Here is a 22,261-nt window from a genome sequence, read left to right as displayed (position 1 = left end):
AGGACCAACTGAAGGCTTACCTGCCCTGGTCCTTTCTCCCCTCATGGGGCTCCGGGATGTTCTCTGTGGCTACCCACTCCTGGGCACTCTGTAGCCTCCATCTCATAGCTTGCTCTCAGTCACTGGCCCCATCTCTCTTGGACCCCTTTATAGGAATCCTCCCTTCAGGAGGCTGGGCTTCAGCCCCAGTCATTTCAGCATGTTGGTCAGCTGACTGATTATCCTCTTTGGCAGTGGTGTCCCCCCCCCACCAATCGAAGGGTCCGTCAACCTCTTTTAGGCTCTGGCCCTGCCTCCAGGCCAGTCCAGGTGCCAGTAGCTCTCCACAGCCCTAGACTGCCCCTCATGGTGGTCTTAGTTTCCCTTTGGCCTTTTGGCCCTGACCACTTGAGAGCCTCCTCCTTCCCCATAGCTCCTACCCTGACCTCCAGAATGTTCCTGGGAGCAGCAGCTCTCCAGCTGGGTGATCTCATCTTAGCAGCATCCCTTCAATGACTGTTGGCTCTGTTCCTCAGGGCCTGCTTTTATTCTGAGGCTGCTCAGCCCTGCTCCAATCAGGTGGCCTCCTGGCTGTCATTTGACCATCTGATTAGCTCTGCAGTCACCTGCAGGCTGCCTCACAGCCTGCTTAAGCCCTTAAAGTGGCAAACACTCGAAGGTGCACTACCACAACTAGTATTATGGTTGGAAATAGGAAGAACCCTGTCCTTTGCTGGAAAAGTAGCAGCAGTTAAGGTGGTACTACTGCCAATCACTTTGTACACCAGAATTGTTTCCACTGTCATAGCAGCAGTTAGTGAAAAGCCAAAGGGGAATATGTGTGTTTTTTTGGAAAGCAAAAAGAGAAAGGCTAGCTGGAATGGAACTGTATAAAGCAAGAGAGATGGGAGGGTGGGTATGGAGGAAGCCAGGCATAGAGTTGTTCATTTACACAAACTATGTAAGTGCAATATGTAAAGCAGCAAAAGGGGGAATGGAAAGCAGCATGCTTTAGCTGATTTTTGGCAGATATGATCTTGAGAAGATAGTGAATGTATGGGGGCTCTTGGAACAAGCTACGAGTGTGGCAACCTCTTCCTCATTACAAAAGAATGGAAAGTTGTAAGGATATACAAAATAGGAGAGGTGGGGCTGGAGGGCCTGAAAGATCACAAGAGGATGGCAGATTGTAAGAGATGGCATCAATGGGGGATCTTACAGAAGGACAAGTGAAAACGGTGTGAAGGGAAGTGGCTGATGAATGACAGAAAGGGGAGGCTGCTGATCTAGAGTGGCTGATCATATGAAATATCTTGCCAGTAGCAAAGTACCAGGGGAGAGGTGTGGGGATGAAGAAGTGATGGGACTTGTATTTTGGGAGTGCACATATGCAAAGGTGTATGGGAAAGGGTATGTCATTTTTTGAGTGTCACAAAAATAAGCCAGTCCTTAACACAAGAAACAGTACTGTATGAGCTCAAACCAAGGGGCCTGAGGAAACAATATGAAGGGTACTGTTAGCAAGTGTTAAAACCACTATATGGAAAGTAAGAATTTCCGTTCACTGCAGGACCAGTTGTCCTGTGTACAGACTCCCCAGGAGAGATGCACAACAGAGGAGTGGCAGAAGGTGCCCACCAGACCCAGGGCTGCTCAGGCTAGCGTGGTAGAGGCTCCCCAGGTACTACTTGGGAACAGTAGCAGCCTTGGAGGAGAAGGACAAAGAGGAAGTCTCCAGGGGGGATGGTGCCACTGAACGCATGACATACGGCGCAGAGAGGGAGCACCAGGAGGAAGAAATGCCGAGTTCTCATCATTGCAGATTCCATCCTGGGGGGGAACAGAGGGTCCCATCTGCTGACCCAACCCCATAGCATGGGAGGTCTGTTGCCTGCCTGGGGCTCGGATTCAGGATGTCACAGAGAGGATCCTGGCCTTCATTCAACCCTCGGACCAGTACTCCATGGTCCTAATCCATATGGGAACAAATGACACAGCCGGGGCAACCCAGACCTCATCATGAAGGACTACAAGGCCTTGGGGGCCAAGCTCAAGGAGATGGGGGCACAGGTGGTATTCTCCTCTATGCTCCCAGTAAGTAGATGTGGACAGCGTCATGAGGCCTGCATCAATGAAGTTAACTGGAGGCTTTGGAGTTGGTGCCACCAGGCAAGTCTCAGGTTCCTGGACAATGACCCATATTTTCATGCAGGGGGCATGCTTGGGTGGGATGGGCTTCACCGCTCCCCTAAAGGCAAGCATGTCTTCTTTTCCAGGTTGGCTGATCTCGTACGGCATACTTTAAACTAGCTCGCTGGGGGATGGGGCCACAGGAGGACACGAGAACACCTCCCAGCCAAGACAAGTGACAAGCACAAGAAATACCCAGGTAAGTGACAAGGGTCCAGATAGTCCTAGGAATTGGTGGGGGGGGGGGGCAGGGTATGCACCGACAGGAGGCATTAAATGCTTTTACACTAATGCTCAAAGTATGGGGAATAAGCAGGAGGAAATCTCCCTCTAGATAGCTAGTACAAACCCAGACATAGGGCTCATAGAAACCTGGTGTGATTCAACCTATGGTTAGGCAGTAAACATTAGGGGCTACAGACTATACAGGCAGGACAGAACGGGAAGGAAAGGCGGGGGTGTTACGCTCTACATCAAAGAGCAATACACATCCTCAACTAACAGGATGGGGTCAGAGGAGGGGCAGGCAGAAGTGCTTTGGGTCAGAATACAGGGGGGTCTTGGGGAAAGGGACTTAATGGTGGGTGTCTACTACAGACCACCCAACCAAGGGGAAGAGCTGGACCGGGAATTCTCGGGTCAACTCATGGAGGCAGTTAAGTCAAGGGATGTGGTCATCATGGGTGATCTAAACTACCCAGACATTTGCTGGGAGGAGCAGTCAGCCAGGTCTGACCACTCACCATAGGTTCCTTGCTGGCATACAAGACCTCCACTTAACCCAGGAGGTGCACAGTCCCACTAGGGCAAATGCCCTGCTGGACCTGGTCCTGGCCACAGGTGGCAACCTGGTGAGGGGACTCCAGGTCCTCGACTACTTGGGCGATAGCAATCATTCACCATCCAGCACAGGGTGTCAAGGGCCTGCAGCAAGGCAGTAGCCCTTGACTTCAGGAGGGCCGACTTTAACGAGTTGAGGAGATTGGTAGGAGAGGCATTGCGGTCCCTGACAGTAGGGGAACTAGGTGTCTAAGTTGAGTGGTTGTTCCTTAAGGAGACGATCCTCCTAGCCCAAGGGCTGACAGTCCCAACGTGAGTCAAAGGGGGCAAGAGTGCTCAAAAGCCCTCTTGGCTCACCAAAGGCATTCAGGAATGCCTGAAAGCCAAAAAGGAGGTGTACATGTAGTAGAAGGCCAGGGGGGAACTGTCACCAAAGAGGATTATACCTCCATAGCAAGAGTCTGTAGGGAGGCTGTTAGGAAGGCTAAGGCGGAGACGGAACTAGGGCTAGCAACAAGGATCAAGGACAACAAAAAATCTTTTTTTAAATACATAGGGAGTAAAAAGAAGGCACCAGGCAACATGGGGCTCCTGCAGGATACGCTTGGCAATCTGGTGGTTGCACCAGATGAAAAAGGAGACCTTTTTAACAAATTCTTTGCCTTTATTTTTCTGAGCAGGGACCGGGACTTCTCCCCCACTGGGATTCAGGATGGACTCAGAAATGACTCTGCCAGGCCTAGGGTAAGGGAGGACTGAGTTAGGGAACTTCAGGAAGGGCTGGATGTGTTCAAATCCGCAGATCCAGCCACTCTCTGCCCTAGGGTGCTGAGGGAATTGGCAGGGGTCATCATGGGGCCCCTGGCATGGTTTTACAAGCGCTCGTGGTGCTCGGGCCAGGTGCCAGAAGACTGGAAGAAGGCCAATGTGGTCCCCATTTTCAAAAAAGGGAGGAGGGAGGACCCAGGCAACTATAGGCCCATTAGTCTTACTTCGGTCCTGGGGAAGGTCTTTGAAAAAATTATCCAGAAGCGCATCTGGGAGGGACCAGCAGGGGGGAGGATGCTCAGGGGCAACCAGCATGGGTTCATTAAGGGCAGGTCCTGTCAGACCAACCTGATAGCCTTCTACGATCAGGTCACAAAATCATTGGACGCAGGTGTAGCGTTGGATGTAGTCTTTCTGGACTTCAGGAAGGCCTTTGACACTGTCTCCCACCCCATTCTCATTAAAAAGCTAAGTGAGTGTGGCATTGATGCCTACACAATCAGATGGGTTGCAAATTGGCTAGGGGGCTGCACCCAGAGAGTGGTGGTGGATGGGTCATATTCGACCTGGAGGGAGGTAGGCAGTGGAGTCCCCCAGGGCTCGGTCCTCATGCCGATACTGTTCAATTTCTTTATCAGCAACTTGGACGAAGGGGTGAAAAGCACCCTGTTCAAATTTGCTGATGACACCAAGATTTGGGGCAAGGTGGACATGCTAGAAGGGAAGGACAGAATACAGCTGGACCTGGACAGGTTACAGGGATGGGAGAACGTGAATAGGATGGGATTCAATACTGACAAGTGCAGAGTACTGCACTGGGGCAGGAAAAACCAGCAGCATACCTATAAGCTGGGGAACTCCCTTCTTGAAAGCACAGTGGCAGAAAGAGATCTTGGTGTCATTATCGATTCCAAAATGAACATGGGCCGGCAATGTGAGGACGTGGTCAGCAAGGCTAACCGCACCTTGTCATGTATCCACAGATGCATCATGAGCAGGTCCAAGGAGGTGATCCAAGTTGATTGAGAGTAGGTTCAGGCTAGACATCAGGAGGCACTACTTCACAGTCAGGATGGCCAGGATCTGGAACCAGCTTCCAAGGGAAGTGGTGCTGGCTCCTACCTTAGCGGTCTTTAAAAGGAGGCTTGATAACTACGTAGCTGGAGTCATATGAGCTTAACTTAGTAAGGGTCATATGAGCCCAATATTCATTCCTGCCTAAGGTAGGGGATCGGACTTGATGATCTGCTCAGGTCCCCTCCAACCCTACCAACTATGAATTTATGAAAGAAGCCTCTGGGTGATTAAGGGGTTGGCTTTTACTGAGAGTTCCTGAAGCTAGGACTTCATGAACTGAACTGCTACATTGACTGGGACAAGAAAGAGATTGGAGAAGGGGAGGCAAAGAAGAAGTGGAGGAAAAAGGACTGGACACATTTGTTTCGCTGAGCCAAGATAGAGGACTGATGGAGGAGCAGAGAGTTTCATGTGGTTACTGAGGTAATAGTTGTGTGTGTGTGTGTGTTTTAGAGAGAGGTTAATTGGTATTCATGGGGTTCTGTATGAAGAAATACAATACTGTAAGAAGTTTCTGTGGGAAGTTGATGTATGTTGTTTAAGGGTTTAATATGTAGTTGTATGTTTTTGATCTGTAGTTTTGTGATTATGAAGTCTTGGTAAAACAAGGATGCTCAGTATGTTCTGTTTTGAAAGTGTAGAGTGATTTTTAATAAAATTTGTAATAAAAATAAGTTAAAAAAAATTTCCATCAATTTTGTGGAAATGGGGAACTGCTTTCATGCTTTTCCCCTAGCTGCTCCTCAGCCTTTTGGCTAGGAACCAGCCAGGCTAGGGGGCATCTGAACTCCATGGCTTTCCAGCCTGGGGCTTGTATGTAGGATGCCACCCGCAGAATAAAGGTTTCCATCAGTACATTTGCCCAGTGTAGGCCATGTTTTTTATAGGCCTACTCAGTGTTGGCTGCATTTAGTCAACTTCATAGTTAGTTTTCATTGTTGAACACATGCTGCTTTGGGTAGCAGTTTAATGATAGGCAATGTAAATACCCTGTCTTATATTCAAGTAAATATGGTACTTGAAGAATTTTATAAATATCAATTAAATGTGAAGTGGTGAGGGGTCTTGGTTGTAGTCTGGACCCTTCCTCCCCAGTGGGGCAGAAATTTACCTGCTACTCTCCATCCATTTTATCCAATGGCTATTAAATGCAAAGGTCAGCAGATCAGCTTTGAAAGGAGCACTGGAGAGGGTGCTGGGTAATGCTCTGGTAGAAAGTCAGGGAGCACTATGCTAGAAAGTCAGGGAGATGTGAGTTTAAATCTCCTGTGAGCAAGGGGAGCTTTCCATACAAATGCCCCTAGCTACTGGCTACTGGAACTAGGCCAGAGGAGAGTATTCTTCCTGCTGGACCTTTTTACATTTTTTTTTGAGACTTGGCTGTGTGCGTGCAGAGCTGTTCATTTGCCTGGCCAGAGTATAGGTTATTGAGTAGGGCTGTGCGAAACAGCATCGTTCTGCTTTGACTTCCGTTTTGATGGAACAGTGTTTCATTTTGAGCTTAGTTTCATTTCGAAACCACTGTTCCATTTTGTTTTGTTGAAACTCTATGGCTGTTTCAATGCTGTTTCAATGTTTCGCCCATAGCCAGTATCAGGAAAACAGGTGCTGCCGCTGGCCCCAGGCGGCAGCACCAGCCTCCTGCAATCTGGGAGGCAGATTGGGGGCCCGCACCCCCGGGAGCAGTCTGGCACAGCCCCTGCAGCCCTCCTGGGGGTGCAGGCGAGCCCCTGATCTGCCTGCCAGATGACGGGAGGCTGCTGCTGCCAGCTGGGACCAGCGGCAGCACCGATCTTCCTGGCATGGGCTGCGTTCAGCTGGCAGCACCAGCCTTCTGTCATCTGGCAGGCAGATTGGAGCTGCCTGCATTCCTGGGAGAGCTGTCGGGGCTGTGCCAGAGGGGTGCAGGCCCCCGATCAGCCTCCCAGATCACAGGAGGCTGGTGCTGCCACCTGGGGCCAGCAACAGGCAGGCTGGGGGCAAATCTGCTCATGTGGGGACCCACCCTCGGATCAGGGCAGGGACGGGTCCCTGCACGAGCTGATTTGCCTTGGACCCCACACCCTCCTCCAATCAGCTCTGGTGCAGGGCCCAGGGCAAATCAGCTCATGCAGGGACTAACCCCAGGATGGGGACGGGTCCCAGCACGAACTGATTTTCTCTGGGTCCCACACCAAAGCCAGGAGGCATGGTCCCCAGCCAGGCTGAATTTCCCTGCACTGGGGACAGAGCCCGGCTAGGAGAGGTGCGTCCCCCAGCTGGGCTGAGTTCCCCCCTACTGGGGACGGAGCCTGGCTCGGGGAGGTGTCTCCTCCAGCTTGGCTGAGTTTCCCAGCACTGGGGATAGAGCCTGGCGGCAGGAGGTGCTTCCCCACACCAGGCTCAGTTCCCAGTGGCTCGCAGCCCCATGGAACTCAGCTTGGTGGTGGGAGGCAGAGTGCAGCATCTGCTCTGCCTGCCTTCCACCACCAGGCTGAGCTCCATGGGGCTGGTGGAGCCGATTGGAGCACAGCCTGGCGTTGGGAGGCAGGCACAGCCGGCCGTGCTCTGATGAGCTTCGCCAGCCCCACAAAGCACAGCCTGGTGGTGGGAGGTGGGGAGAGCCAGGGCTGTGCTTCCCACCGGGCTGAGCCACATGGGGCTGTGGAGCCAGTCAGAGTGCAGCCCTGGCTCTCCCCTGCTTCCCACCACCTGGCTGCTGCTTCAAAACTCAAAACATTTTGAAACTTTTGAAATGTTTCAACTGGCCTCATTTTATTTTGAGGCTGTTTCGAAACCCTTTGTTTCATTTTGATTTGACTGTTTCGAGCTCAAAATGAGTCAAAACAGCATTGAAACCAAACGGTTGGCAAAGCTTTGCACAGCCCTACTATTGAGAATGATCAGGAGCTTTGTGGATGCTTATGCATTCCTCCTGCAGGGGACAATAGAAGCACCAAGTTTGCAAGCTCCAAAAATGTCACTTATATGGCTCAAAAACTGGTATATAGGCAAGTAGAGCATCCTAGAAATCCACCCTAGGTATCTTCTGTGTTGAACAACACTGATGTTATGGACTTGACACAGTCCCTATATCACAAAATTGAATGCAACACATCAAAATACATCTGTTTTGTGGACTTTTTTTTACGGTGGTTTTAAAGAACTATAATTGCCATGTGCACAATTACAGAATTTAATTATTTTGTAATAAAAATTTAGGACTCTGTAAGCTTTTAAATTTAATTATTTATGCTAACAAAACTTAGCATAACATAACATGTAATTTATAAGTAATAGCTTTGTGATGTATGTATACTGCATCCTCTTATGTAGCCGGTTAGGTGTTACTAAATACTACCTTTTAAAAAAAGATTTGTCTTTTGAAGATTCTGTGTTTAAAAAAATGCTAAACATAACTTTGAAGATACCATAACAACAACAATATAACAATATAGCACTGGGTATCATGGCTTAATGGTATCTTTTTCTCAATTTGAGAGTGTTTCACTTAGAAACTATCAAGTGGTAGGTTCAATAGAGTGTGACATGGTGCGTATCATTACTCAATTTGCAAACGGCCATAGACTACAAACACCTTCACAGTATAACACAGAGATTTCAAATAGGAATCCATAGTGTCAAAACCATGCTGACCTGTCATAGTCTTTCTGAGTTCTTTGAAACAGAAAAATTGTTCTATCATCTTTCCATAGTCAAAAAATGAGTGGAAACTCAGAGCTGTCAATTTTTGAGCGGTGCTTGGAGTCTAAAAAAGGTTGAGAACCATGGCACCCATGGTTGCCAACCCTCCAGGATTGCCCTGGAGTCTCCAGGAATTAGATATAAATCTCTAGGAGACTGCTGCGAGTCACCAGGGAGAAAAATGATAGAGCATTTATTAAAATAAATATTAAATGTTGGATCTGATTTATATAGTAGTTCAGTGGGTTTTTAAAATGTGCATTTGCCTTCCTGATGTAAAGTCTATGCACCGTAATCTGTAATGCACAAGCACATGGGCAGGTTTGCATTGTGTGTTGTTTATTAAAGCAATAGGCTTAAAATGTGAAATATGATTCATACGATACTCCTTATTTCCACTGAAGGCAAAATGATAGCTCTGTAGTGAATGAGATTTAGAATACAGTAGATCAGTCATTAAGGTCATTATGTCATATGATTAAACCTTCAGGAATAGATTCAAACAGAGTTGGCAACCCTAACTGCACCCATTGGTGATGCATAGGGGGTGCATGTGGATGCATGTGCACCTCCTGAGATTGGCAGGGCACTCCCTGAGATTGGCCACTGCTGCTGGTGCCTGCGGATGGTCATCGCTCGCCACCCCCCCTTGCTGCCGCCACCGCCAACAGCATCTGCAGGTGGTCGCCAATCACCAGTTGGTGCTCGCCACATCCTCCTCCTTGCTGTTGCCACTGCCACCTGTGGGAGCTCCCCACTCACTGCCACCGCTGTCGCCACCTGAAGGAGCTCGCTGTGCCCAGTCAGCCTCAGGAGGCACGCAACGTTTATGACTTCACCAGTAGGTCTGAGACATTACATATAACTGGTTTAAGCGATCAGAAACTGTTTTAAACCTGTAAAAGAACAGATATTCAGTGCACATAAACCAGTTTTAAAATGGCTGAAACCAGTTTGAGATAAACCTGGTTGGATGTAATATCAGACTTAACTGACTTGGCTTAAATCAGATTATGTAATAATGTCTGTCCCAGACCCCTTCCTGATTTAAGTTAAACCAGGATCCCCCAGGATGCTAGCATGCTCTCTGGGCTGGACACTCTGATCCAGCAGAGCAGGGCTGGCCCTGCCCCTCTGCTCCCCAGCCAGAGTGCGGACAGGCAGGGTCAGGGGTCTGGCCAGAGAGGGGTTTCATTCCCCCCTTCCTGTCCCATCAGCAGAGGCCCAAATCAGATTTTCTGGGCGCCCCCATTGCTGTAGTGGCAGGCCAGCATGGCTACTGACGGGGGTTACTCTCCCCTCTACCCCACTGTCCCTGGGGGACTGCAGCCAGGTCTGCCTGCTCCATCTGCCACCAAGCAGCAGAATAAGACCCCTCCTGTTCCCTCCACTGGCTGCTGGAGGGAAGGGGCTAACCCTGGTCCCTGCCTCACCCAAGGGGCCCCGCTGGCTACTGTCTAGCCCTGCCAGGTGGGAGCTGGCTGGGGAGTGGGCTTCCTGGGCCAGCTGTATAATGTCCAATGCAGAATGCATAAACAATGGTTGGAATCAGCAAGTGGAAGTCTGGCTCTGTAGCCAACCAGCTGTGCCACTTCTCTAGAGAGGAGTCCTGGGTGCCAGTTCCTGATTCCTGTATTGTTCTACCAGGCTATGAGACAGAAAGTGGGCATCACACTTCCTGTCATTTTTTTAAATTGAATTCAGTAACATGGATGCAAATTAGTTATGGGTCTTCCTGTTATCAGTAGCGGTCTTTCCAAGGATTTAGGGTGAGTGTAGTTGCCTCTCAGCAGCAATTTGAATCACAAGATTGCTTATTCAGCCGTTAGGTGTGGTAGAATCATGTCTCTATGCATGCAGAGAAACCCTAGCGTAGACTCACAGGGAAATTTTCATCCCACAGTAGAAGTGTTAAATGAGTTTTGTGGGAGGGACTAGTGAAAAACCAGTTTGAATTATGCTTTGGAACAAAGGTGGTTAAATACCCAACCTGGATCACAGCCATAGGGTAAAAAATTGTTGAGCTCTGTTTTTTTGGTGCTAAAGAGCCAAAGTTTATCACAGAGTGTTGTGGTTGATTTGTGGCTCACAGTGGTAATGGGGGAGTCAGAATGGATATTCTTATGAACTTTTTTGGAGTTTGTGTCTATTGCATGGTTGCCCATTACTACAAGCAGATTGACTCAATAGCCCACATAGTCCATTCCAGTCCTGTGTACAAACAGTACAGGACAAGTAATAAACCATGAAGATTTATTCCAAATCTGAAATTAAAATCAAAGATAAGATTTTAACAATACTGATTTTGAAAAACTCTGTTTTTGGGTGCCTAACTTTGCAATGGCAAATATTCAGAGCATGACCCAAGTTAGGCATATAAAAATGGAGGCTCAACAAATCATCTCCCAAATCACTAATTAATGTTAAAAATCATGGGCCAAAGTCTCTTTCTAGATGTTCTACCCTGCATGACTACTATGGCTTTGCTAGTAAACTTAAGGAATATGGAAAGAAGGAATGAATCCACATGGAGTTGGATATTTGCTATTTAACCTCCAGATTAATTGGGGAGCACTGTTTCATCATATGCCTTTAACAGCAACTGACCTACAGCATATCAACCCTTCCTCAAAGCTTTTTGTTTTCATGGCCAAATCTGTTATTTGTTACAACCTGGGTCAGTTTGCCATCAGCTGGACATGATGTGAATCTCTGATGCCTTTTGGTGTTATAGTTTAGCTGAGGGGCATTCCTCGGAACAGGGTGGCTGATAATATTAGGTGCCATTGACACCATGTGGAGCTTCCCAGTGAAGCAGACTGAATGTGGTCTGAGACACCTGTCTCAAAATGGTGCATATCTGTATTGTCTACTATAGACTAAAGCAGGGGTGGGCAAAATGGCCCGCGGGCCAGATGTGGCCTGCCAGGCCATTCTATCCAGCTTGCAGAGCCCCTAAAAAATTTAGAAAATTAATATTTATCTGCCCCTGGCTGCCTGTCATGTGGCCTTCAATGGCTTGCCAAAACTCAGTAAGCGGCCCTCCACCCAAAATAAGTGCCTGCCTCTGGACTAAAGTATAGCTTGTCACAGACCAATACTTAAAGCTTGCCTTATAGCAGTGGGTCCTAGTTCTGGGAAATAAAGTTTCTAAACAGGAAGTAGAGTTGCTGAGTGATGTACATTTTCATTATGGTCAGGGAAAAAAACCCTGGCTACCGTTCTCACTTGCCTAGTCCTTGGGAAAGACCAACAAATCAGGGCTGCTGCAGAGGTAGACACAAATCTTTCCCTTCCCCTTCGGAACTTATTTTCACAAGAGGGAATTGGGGAGGAGAGAGCAAAAAAATCCCACTTGGTGCAAGGCTACCTTCCTGTCTCTCCTGTTCTATAAACACTGAGAGGACTGCTTTATTCCCATCCCTTCTCTTTCCCTCCAAAACTTGGAGTGGGAAAAAGGAGAAGGTCCTAGTGTGGTACTCTCCCCTGGCCTGGGAGAGGTGGGTGAAGACTGAGCTGGCTCACAATTTTTTTGGGCCCCCTGCAAGAAATAGTGTTGGGGCTCCCTGAGTGGCTGAAGAAGCCAGCATCTGCGGTGTTGGTGGTGGGATGTGGGGGGTGGTGAGCGGCCAGATGTGAAGCTGGTGTTGGCAGGGGGCGGTGGGGGTGGCGAGTGGTCAGATGTGAAGCTGGGGCTGTGGAACTGAAGAGACAGTGATGAAGCCCCAAAGTTTGGTGCCCGGGGCAAAGCCTGCAGTGGTAGCCCGCCCTCACCCTGTGCACAGATCCAGGAGGGCACATGCACCCCCCCATGCTTGCCAGGTGTGCACGCAGCGGCAGCAGCCACCCTTCCCCCATCCCCGCGGCCCCGAAATGAGCCACTCATGGCTCTGTTCCACGTCCCGACCCGGTTAGGCAGCACCTGTTGGTGCCCCCTTTGCTTTGGTGCCTTGGGGCAGTTGCCCCACTTGCCTCCTGCTTGCTAGGCACTGTGAAGAGACGTGAGGCCTGAACGGATAGAGCTATGTGGGGAGGCAGAGCAGGTGTGGGCCAGAACCAACGCGGGCACAAGGAGCCAGAATGAATTGTGGCCGAGCTGAGGCTGATGATCAGGGATCCTGGTTTTCTCAGATTAAAAAAAAAGTCCTTAATCTTTGGATTGAAAAAAGTAACCCAAAACCCACATGTTTCCATGATTAAAATGAATGCTGGGTTACTTTTTTCAATCCAAAAACGAGGGATTTTTTTTTTAATCGGAGAAAACCAGGGGCCCTGCTGATGATAACCCCACACCCTTTTCAGACCACTTGGCGCCATCACAGCCTTGATTTGGCCTTTCAAGCCAGCTGCAGGCTGGACGTGATGTGGGCCATGCACTTGCAAAAGCTAAATGCCCACGAGGTCCCCTGTGGAGTTGCCCAGCCCGACAAGTGAAGGCCACCCCCGCTGGTGCCCCCGAGTCCAGACACCCGGGCCCTGGGGGGCACCTGCTCCTGCACCGCCCGCCCGCCTGCCTGCCTCGGGAGCGGGCCGGGCTGAGGGGAGGCGGCAAGGGCAGAGATGTCAGTGCCAGGGGCGAGGAGGAGGAGGAGGAGGGGAGCGGCTCTGCTCGGGAGGAGCCTGTCCAGCGTGAGACAGCACATTCCCGCACCGCGGCAGAGATCCGGCTGCAGTCGCAGGCACCACACAGCAGCAGCAGCCATTTGGGATCCAGCTGCTCCGTGAGCACCGGGCTCTTTCCCCCTCCTCCCTGTAGCCCCGGCCCCAGCGGCCCGAAGCTCCTTCTGCAGGTGCCCGGCGGCACAGCCAGGTAAAGCCCGGGCGGGGGCAAGGATGCTGGCGCGCTGGGGATGCAGGGCTCCGAGACCAGGGAGGATGCGCGTTGCAGCGGCAGCAGGTCCTGGAGGAAAGGAGCTGAAACCTGATCTCTCCCTTTGATCATCCCCTTGGTTGTATGAGAGCATCTAGCCAGCGGGGAGGGAGAGTCAGAGGCAGGCAGCCACCCCCCCCCCCCCCGGGGAAAGCTCGGGACCTCGCTGAGGTGGCGTCTGGTGGGGAAGGATGACTGGACCCAGCTCTGGCCAGGCTCTCGAGGGGCTCCTGCATCCCTGCAGCGCCTGGGGTGGGGGATCAAGCTGGACACGTCCTGTTTCCTTCACCCGCAGAGGGATGGGTCAGGGCATTTCCAGCTCTAAAGTCCATCTCTCTCTGGCCCGCTGATCAAACTGGGGTGTGGGGAGGGTATTATTAACCCCGTCATTGTTTTCAGCACAGTGTCCCCTGTTCCCATCCGAGTCCACAGCAAGGTCTATTCATGTGCCCACCCCATCAGAACAGGTGCCATCTGCTCCGCTGCGTGTGGTGGGGAGGAGATGGAGTGATTCTTCCAACAACTCGTTTGTGCTGCAGCCCTGGAGGGTTTAAAGCAAAAATAGTTCCCTGTGCTTGATTTCCTGTGTAATAAGAGCAACTGCAAGCTTTCTAAAATCCACCAAAGCCAGGAGAATGAGACTTCTGTTTGGAAAATAGCTCTTTGCACAACAGGGAGAGTTTAGGATGAGAGAGAACCCTTTTCCCTATGAGTAGTGAGTTTAAATACATTTCTCAGTATGATGTTGTTATAGTTATGGCCTTCTGTTCCTGGGAATCCCCATGGGTCAGCAGACAGCATAAAGCCTCTGTATGTATTATTGAGTGGCACAGCATATGGTTGCTCATGCTAGCATGGATACAGAGTACAACACTTTGCTGTATATTCTATGCTACAGAATGTAAATAGACCAAATAATTCCAACCTAATATTGTAGCAGTGATGCAGTGGAAAGGCCTGACATGAGTTAGGCTTCAGACACTTACACCCAGTAATTTATCTTAACCTAGAATTTCTCTTGGTACGAAGAAAGAAAATTACCTCTAAAAGTATCCCAAATAGTCAACCATGCAAGATGGCAAAATTCTGTCAGGGAGGGAATAGAGAAAGAAAGAAAGAAAGAAAGAATATGTCTTCTAATAGATAATGTTATCAAGCCTCTGGATAGAATTCTAGCACTACCATTTATTAAGGCACAATAGCTTGCCCCCTTGTTAATGCAGTTATTGTCTTTCTGTATGGGAGGAGATAGCTCCTTCCACAACTGCTTTCCCCACTGTTAATTCCTCTTATTAGTTCGAATCTCTAATGGTAATCCCCCATGTTTATGAGAGAGATAATACACCCTCTAGGGATATCAATACCTGTGAACCCTTCTTTTAGTGAGACTCACAGGTGTTCACAGTGCAAAATATTAGCTTTTCCCCAGAATGTAACATATGTCTCTGTACCCTCATGGGAACAAACTTTGTGTGGACTTTAATCCATCATGGTGCACTGGGTTGCCCCAGGGCTAAGAATTTTTAACCTATAAAAATATAAATTAATTTCCTCTGCTCTCCTGATTTCCAAAGGCCCCTTTTAGGGGAGTTCCATCTCTGCGACATACTCCCTCCTTTACTTCACAATTCACAAAAGTAATCGTTGAGGGATCTCAGATAACCCAACTCTGAAGTTGGAGGGAACAGTGGGCAGTGGAACTGGCTGTTTTTTTGCACCCAGACTCTATTTCCTAATCAAATGTAGACACCAGCACAAGTTTGAAACTGAATTATCTAGTTTTCCCTTCCACACTTTGGGAAAACTTGTTTTTTAAGGGTAGCTAGAGAGACATGCAGAAGGAGCAGTGGTTAATGGGCCATAAGGAATGGTGACCGGAGACCAGCTAGATAGGAAAGGTAGGGCCCTTTTGTCTCCTACAAATTTTAGGGTGTCTGCCCTCTCTCCCTTGGGGAGGATCTAATGGTTGAGAATTACCTTTATTGTTGAAAAAAGGCCTGCTTTATTTCAAGTCGGGATTTTTCTTTCTTCGGCTTTCAGCTGTTGTACCTTGTTGTGTATTGTCCCATAGATTAAAAAGCATCTCTTTTTATTTAAAAGTCATTTGCATAGGTACTTAGAGGTCATGTCAAAGAACCTCTTCACTTTTTTCAGTTAGATATATAGATTGGGTCATTAAGTCTTCATTGTAAGATGTGGTTTCTAGACCCTGACTCATTCTCATTCTTTTTAACCTTTTCCACTTTTGACATTCTTTATAAAGTATCAATACGAGAACCGAATGCAGTATGTTATAGTAGAGATCTTGCCACGGCCATGTAGCAGCAGGTTTTGAGGGAAAAAATGGTAGATAGTGTTATTCTTGTAAGATCCACCCATTTGTGCTGATGTTCAACATAAAATTGTGCACGGTCCACAAATTCTACAAACTTTGGGATACTTTCCTGGGCTGTTTTCTGGGCTTCTCAGGCTTTTTCTTTTTGTGGGCCTCAAATGATCTGCAGGGGCTTGGATTCTCTTTGACTAAGCAAAAAAGTATTAGTGAGAAATGTCTTTAGGTTACTGTGGCAGGACCCAAGGGAAAAGGGGAACCCTCCATCCATCCTGCCTTCCCATCCTACTCAGAGTCCTCCTAGACCCCAGGCCTGCCACACCTTTTTGGGGAGAGAGTTAATATGTGAGGTGCCTTACCACTATTTGAAGCAGAAGAGGGGAGGACTCTTGAGGCCAGATCTTGTCACCCATCAGGGCTCCCAGTGTTAGGTGGCATCCTGGGTTTCCTGGTTAGGCTGTTGCTTCACCAGTATCCTCCTTCTGTTTTGTAGCCTGGCTTCTCAGTCTCTGACTCAGTTCATGGCTTCAGGCTCTGGGCTGCTGCGGGGTTTTCACTTCTCTGGAGCTGGAACCTGAGACTTTGGGCTTTGCAGCCACCTTACTTAAAGGTCTTGTACTACTGCAGCAGGCCGTCAGACTGTTTCCTGCAACTAACCCCTTCCTCCTGGGAACTAGGTTAGGCAGGGTGCTGCCACATGCTGTTTTGCAGCCTCCACATCTCCCCTTACAGTCACTTTCAGTCCAGCAGGTGTCTGTTAAATGAAAGGAAGGAAGGAAGGGAGGGTACCTAACATAAACTTCTTCCCCACCTTGGGATGATGGACACAGTCTTATTGCAAGGATCAACACACAGTTCATCAAACCAGCAGCAAAAGAAAACTCTAGCAAAACTTCTCCCCCTTCCAACAGGACTTACAGGAGCTGGCAGGGTCTACTCTCCTCTAAATGGGCCATCCAGCTATCTCTTCAGTCAGACCTTTCTGCCCCCATACCTCTTTGCAGGGTGAGTTTTATCCCTCCAGGGCACTTCCCCCTGTCAGCTGCACCCACTCAGCTCTACCTGGCCCTTGCTGGTCCAAAAGGCCCTGGTCTTAAAGGGACCAGGCCCATTTTCTGGTCTTCTCCATGTATTCTCTGTAACAGGGGCTTGGCCCCTGTTACAGTAACTCACTCATACTGCCAAATTTGCTGCCAAAATGAGCTGCTGGTTAGCGTAGACCAGGGGTGGGCAAAATGCAGCCTGTGGACCACATGTGGCCCTCCAGGCCATTCTATCCAACCTGCGAGGCCTCTAAAAAATTCAGAAAATCAATATTTATCTGCCCCTGTCTTCCTGTCATCCAGCCCTCAATGGCTTGCCAAAACTCAGTAAGCTGCCCTCTGCCTGAAATAATTGCCCACCCCGGTATAGACCAATGGTGCTCAACTCATTCAGGTCTGCATATCCTCAGGCTGGATCCAGAGCATAAAGCTGTATCATCTGGCCAATGAGGATGGAATTTGGTGGCAGCAGTGTTAATTGCTGCCACTTCTGCCACCCCAGAGACAGGCCTATGGGCTGAAATGCTCCTGATCTGGCCCATGAGTCCAGAAATTTGGTGGCAGGATGAGCAGTGGCAGCATTCAATGCTGTGGCTCCAGGAGCTGTAGCAATGAATGCTGTCATGGCTCACAACACTGCAAAATTTCTGGACTTGTGAAGGAGTCCCATGAGCCAGATGACATGGCTGCATGGTCTGGATCTGGTCTGTGGGCCATATCTTGATCACCTCTGGTATAGACTCTATGATCTTGATAATAATATCTTTCTTTCTTTCTTTCCTTGCTTGCACGGATGAATAGGGAGAAAAGATTAATAATGTTGATATTTAAAATGACACCAGTGGCAGCTGTGTTAGCACCCACTTGGGATTAATAAAGCAGGTTACCCCTTCTTTCAGAATCTTTTCAATTTAATGTAATCTCATATATTTACAGATTTTATTTTGGAGACCTCAGGGAATTACTGCAAGCCACTGATGAGGGACTCCCCTGGGTTGAGAAAATCTTGGATACTGGTCCCTGCTGCCAGGATTATTTCTTTTTTTAACCAATAACTGCTTAATGTAAATGATATAAAGAGTCCTGTTAACAGGCATGGGTGGATCTAGGATTTTGAAAAGGGTTCATCATCACATATAACACATTTTTCTCCAGTTAAAAAACTAACTGTTTTACTGACATGTGTGGGGGTTAGCACTATATCGTTCAGTTTAAGATTAAAGCAAAAACAACTATAACTATTGGAATGGTAATATACTAGATTTAAAAAATACAACAAACTAGGCAAAAATAGACAATAGATATTGTTTCATTAGTTCTTTAGTTGTTACGGTTAAACGTCTCATTCAGATTTATAAAAAAATCTAGTCTTCTTGAGCATCTTCACAGCACCTCCAATATTTCACTGTCAGTTATTTCTACACTTGAGTTAATATTACCACACCTGAGTTACCAGGAATGGCTAACAGACAGTAAAATTGAAGAAGAAAGGATAGTTTGCATAAGGGAATGTCAACACCATTAAAAAGGATAGAGGGTCCTTAACACCTGTTGAGTAGAGAGAGATTAGCAGGAATCAGAGAATGATAACAAGCCATGAAGGTAATTGACTGTCTCAGTGAAGCACCAGTAGAAATGCTGCTTCCTGTCCCAGGCAGTTGGTTTTAAAACTTGGATAGAGTAGGAATCAAAGGGGAGTTTAACTGTACCCTTCCATCCACCTCTTCATCTGCCCCTGGTAAAAAGGCCCAGAACCTAGACTCTCCCCCTAGTCATTTTGTGCTCTGCTCACCAGACTACAGATTCAGACTTCCTTTTTCTTGGCTTCTTCCTGTCCATATGACAGTAGCACTATTGGTTGCTGTAACAGGGGCCAAGCCCTATTATTCAGAGTAGGGCTGGGCAGTAGAGTTAGAAAGGTGCAGCCCCCAGATAATAAGCAGCTGGTAGCTAATTAAGTAATGGCCTGCTGAGGAGACCAAGAAAAGATACCTATAGCCCAGGTCAAGTGTTGAGAAGGAAGAGTCCGGGACTAGGTAAACCCTGTACAAGAGGCAAACAGAGCAGTTTGACCTGGACAAACTGGAGGATGCAACTCATCTGGAAGTAGAGAGAAACAGTGCTAGGGACTTGGGATTGACCCTGGCTGTGCTAGCTGTAGGAGTTCCCTGTGCTGAGTGGAGAAACAGTATGGGAGACTGGAGGAACTGTGTGTAGGCTCAGGAAGGCCTGAGCTGGGTGAAGCCAGCAGAACTGTGTAGAAGCGTGGGAAAAGCTTAGAAGAAAGGCACCCCAGCTACACTTCACTGTCTGTGTTTTGCTTTATGTTGCTGTCAAGGCTGTGAGGCATGGGAGTAGGTGAAGGGGAGGAAAGGAGGCTACTGAAGATGTGCCACATAAGGGCTTAGATGGTTCAATTCAAAAGGCTAGAGGCCTTGGGGACCATGACCAGGCTGGGGGGTGGTGGGGTGGGCAGGGCACCATGGACCACCATTCTGGTTCTCTGGAGGCATCCTCCTAGACTTAATAACAACAGAGGTGTGGCAGGTGAAGATAAGGAGGACCTGGAGTGACCCCAGAATGGAGGGGTGGGATTAGAGTAGCCATGAGGAGGTGCCATGCCCATTGCTGGCAGTGGATCCTGTTACAGTTGCCCAGTGGTTTGACTTCAACAAGAAGAGTAAAGGGTGCCGTCATGCAGGGGTATTTGTAGTTTAGTGGAAGGAGGACTCTCCAGTAAGTGAGAGATGGGCATTTGAATTGCCCGAAGCTAAAGAGAGCTTAGAATTCTGGTCTCCTATTTTTGGGCATATACTTTAACCACTAGACTATCAGGCAAAAGATGGATGGTGGTCTTGTAGCTGGCTGTGTTTTTGTTGAGTGAGAGTGGCTGTGGGTACTGTGCTTTTATGTTTAACTCAATGCTGTCACTATAATTTAAATGTTCTTTATGGGCATTTAATGGATTGTGCTTTTCTGGAGACTTAAGCAGAGCTAAAGCACTTCTCCAGGTAGCAACTGATTTGCTCTGAGCGTAGTTAGGAGTAAAGTGCTTAGATGCTCTTCATGGATCACTTCTTAGCCTGGTCAGAGGCCCAAGTACAGGCACTTAGGAATTTTGTCAGGTTATAAAGGAACCACCTAATGCAAGTGGGTGTCTAAGAGGCTTTGTTGCTTCTGGAATAAGGCTGATGTGTAAAAGAATAAGTTGGTGTTTATATATATAGATATATATAGATTATATATATCTATATATCTATATGGAATGGAGTATGTGTGTATATATACACACATACTCCATTCCGTATAGATAGATATATCTCAGTCTTTTAAATTCTGCCTAACTCTCATTTATGTGCCTATTTTGATGATTTGTATCTGGTCAGAACTGCTGCTGGAGAAGAAAATGAGAGATTCTTATAGATTTAGTGGGATGCATTCCTACAGAGTGCTATCAGTAACCTGTTGTGTCTGCCATCTGAAATCAGGACCCAGAGCCCCATCCTACTTAAATCTTTTTTTACTGACTTTATGGGCTTTGACTGAGGTCTTGTGTGATTACTGTGGTGTGCCCTACATATGTGCAGTTGTATTATCTGATGAAAAATCAGTGTCCAGATGAATGTTGTGAGTCTCAGCAGTTGAAGTAAATGTACCTATCACTGCCCGTATGTCAGCTCCCCTGGTCTGGGGAAACTAGACTGCATTATCCCATTGTGCATCCTCTCTAAAGTCTTTATGGTTCATGGAGCATTACACATCTTCCTCCCTATCTGCCTCCTTCTTCCCTCCATCATTCTTTTTCTCTCCCTACTTCTCTTCCTATCTTTATTTCAATTTTTGCCTTCATTTTCTCTGTCACTCTCTCCACATTATCTTTTATAGTGCCAGAGCTACCATGGGATTTTGAATTCCAACATAACAGCAACTCTACATTTTCTGCTCCTGGCCTGGTTCATCCTGGATTTAATTTTCAACCCTCCCCAAGGACCAGCATTTGATGCTGATGCTATATGTACATGAGCTGTGTATAATGGTTAAGCTTAATATTTTTAGATTGAATCTGATATAAAAACTAAGTAATCCTTCCAAACTATACTTTAAAATGCTTTCCAGTACTACTAAATACTAATCATTAATAGATCACAGACCACATGCAGGGAGAATATAACTCTCCCTAGCATTAGATGGCTAAATCCTTCTAGGCTGTATCCATTAACTCAAACCATAGCTTTTAAAATGCACAGGCAGTAGTATTAAATCCATACTACTTGCTGTATTTCCTTAATTTCTACTTTGCCCATTAGGCCACCACTATTCGGTCAGAGCAGTTACTAGCTCAGTTGTTAATTTGGGCAAATGCATTTTGCATATAAGCGGAAACTAAATATTTAATTAATAAAATAGGGGTTATGTTGAAAAATGTGGATTTTTTTTTGAAAGCGCAGATTTCTCTACTTGAGATTCTAACCTTTTTGTGGTGGTATGCAGGACTGTGTTTCTGACTCTTTATTCATGGTGATGTATTAGGAAGATTTTTCTTTTTGCTTTTCACAACAATAAGAAAACATTGAGAGGATTATCTGTCTATAAATTCATGTGTCCTGTCCACAATACACATTAGCTTTTGCACAAATGATATAAAAGAACTATCATCCTCATTAGTCACGCTCTTCTAAGTTGTACAGCTGTGTGGTGTATTGTATGGGGGGTTTTTGGGTCAGTTTGTCTAGAGCTGCATATTTGGCTATGCTGCTTTATAACCAAGCTCTTAAGGAGTCTGGATTGTAATTTGCTCTTAAATATATACAAGCAGTTATCTCTGAGTACTAACTGTTTGTTTAGGGAATTTCAATCTGCTTCACCACCTCCTGCATGTGAACACAAAAACAGCTGTGAACCAACCTAGGAAAAGGCAGTCTATGTTATATATACATTCTTTTGCTAGGATTATTAAAAATGAGTGGCTTAAATCTTTTAACCTTTTGGAAGTATGAGAAAATAGACTTAAATTGTACCTCCTCATGTGCACTTATCTATTCAAGTGTATAACCTGTTGCATTTGGCAGTGTTTGTGAATGTTGTCTCTCTGTTTTTCACCATATCCAGAATAATATTAAAAATTGTGCTGATAGGGTAGAACAGGATTGTAATAAACACACTAAAAAGTGGTGCCATTCTGTATTTGTGCTGAGGAAGTCTGTGGAAAGACTGTTATACTGTTTCCCACAATATTTCCTTTTCGTTAACCGTGACGAAACAGAAGAGAGGCTACTTTATTACCATTATTAGGCCTTCATATACTTTGAAATATATGTAAATTCAACATTATTTTATATTTACCATTTTTGCCTGATAATTCTGAATGAAATCCATTTTGTTTTGTCTTGACAGTCTAAGCACAGAACTTGAAAAGAAACATCATTGTCTTTACTGTGAATGACCAAAAGTGAAAAAGATGAAACAGTATAGTCATTTAGCTAATGCACTTCATGAATTTTACAGTAATTTTTTCTTTATGCAGTTTATTATGGCTGC

At 47.0% G+C, this 22,261-nt stretch overlaps 1 protein-coding gene across 4 annotated transcripts in view; it reads left to right on the top strand.

Moving 5' to 3' along the window:
• Positions 1 to 1,525: 1,525 nt before the first annotated feature.
• Positions 1,526 to 22,261, top strand: part of DYNC1I1 (dynein cytoplasmic 1 intermediate chain 1) — a 318,366-nt gene continuing 297,630 nt past the window's right edge. For 2 of the 4 annotated variants that reach the window (XM_059728980.1, XM_059728978.1), the window contains exon 1: positions 2,851 to 3,693. In XM_059728980.1, coding sequence (XP_059584963.1) covers positions 3,662 to 3,693 — 32 coding nt within the window. In that variant the 5' untranslated portion in view covers positions 2,851 to 3,661. Of the gene's footprint in view, positions 2,369 to 2,850; positions 3,694 to 13,106; positions 13,289 to 22,261 lie in introns of those variants that run through there. The other 2 variants (XM_059728979.1, XM_014603047.3) reach the window with 2 other exon arrangements.

The sequence above is a fragment of the Alligator mississippiensis genome, chromosome 5 (genome assembly GCF_030867095.1).
Source record: "Alligator mississippiensis isolate rAllMis1 chromosome 5, rAllMis1, whole genome shotgun sequence".
Lineage (NCBI taxonomy): Eukaryota > Metazoa > Chordata > Crocodylia > Alligatoridae > Alligator > Alligator mississippiensis.
Note: the sequence above shows the minus strand (reverse complement) of the source record. Positions and strands in the feature narration are given on the sequence as shown.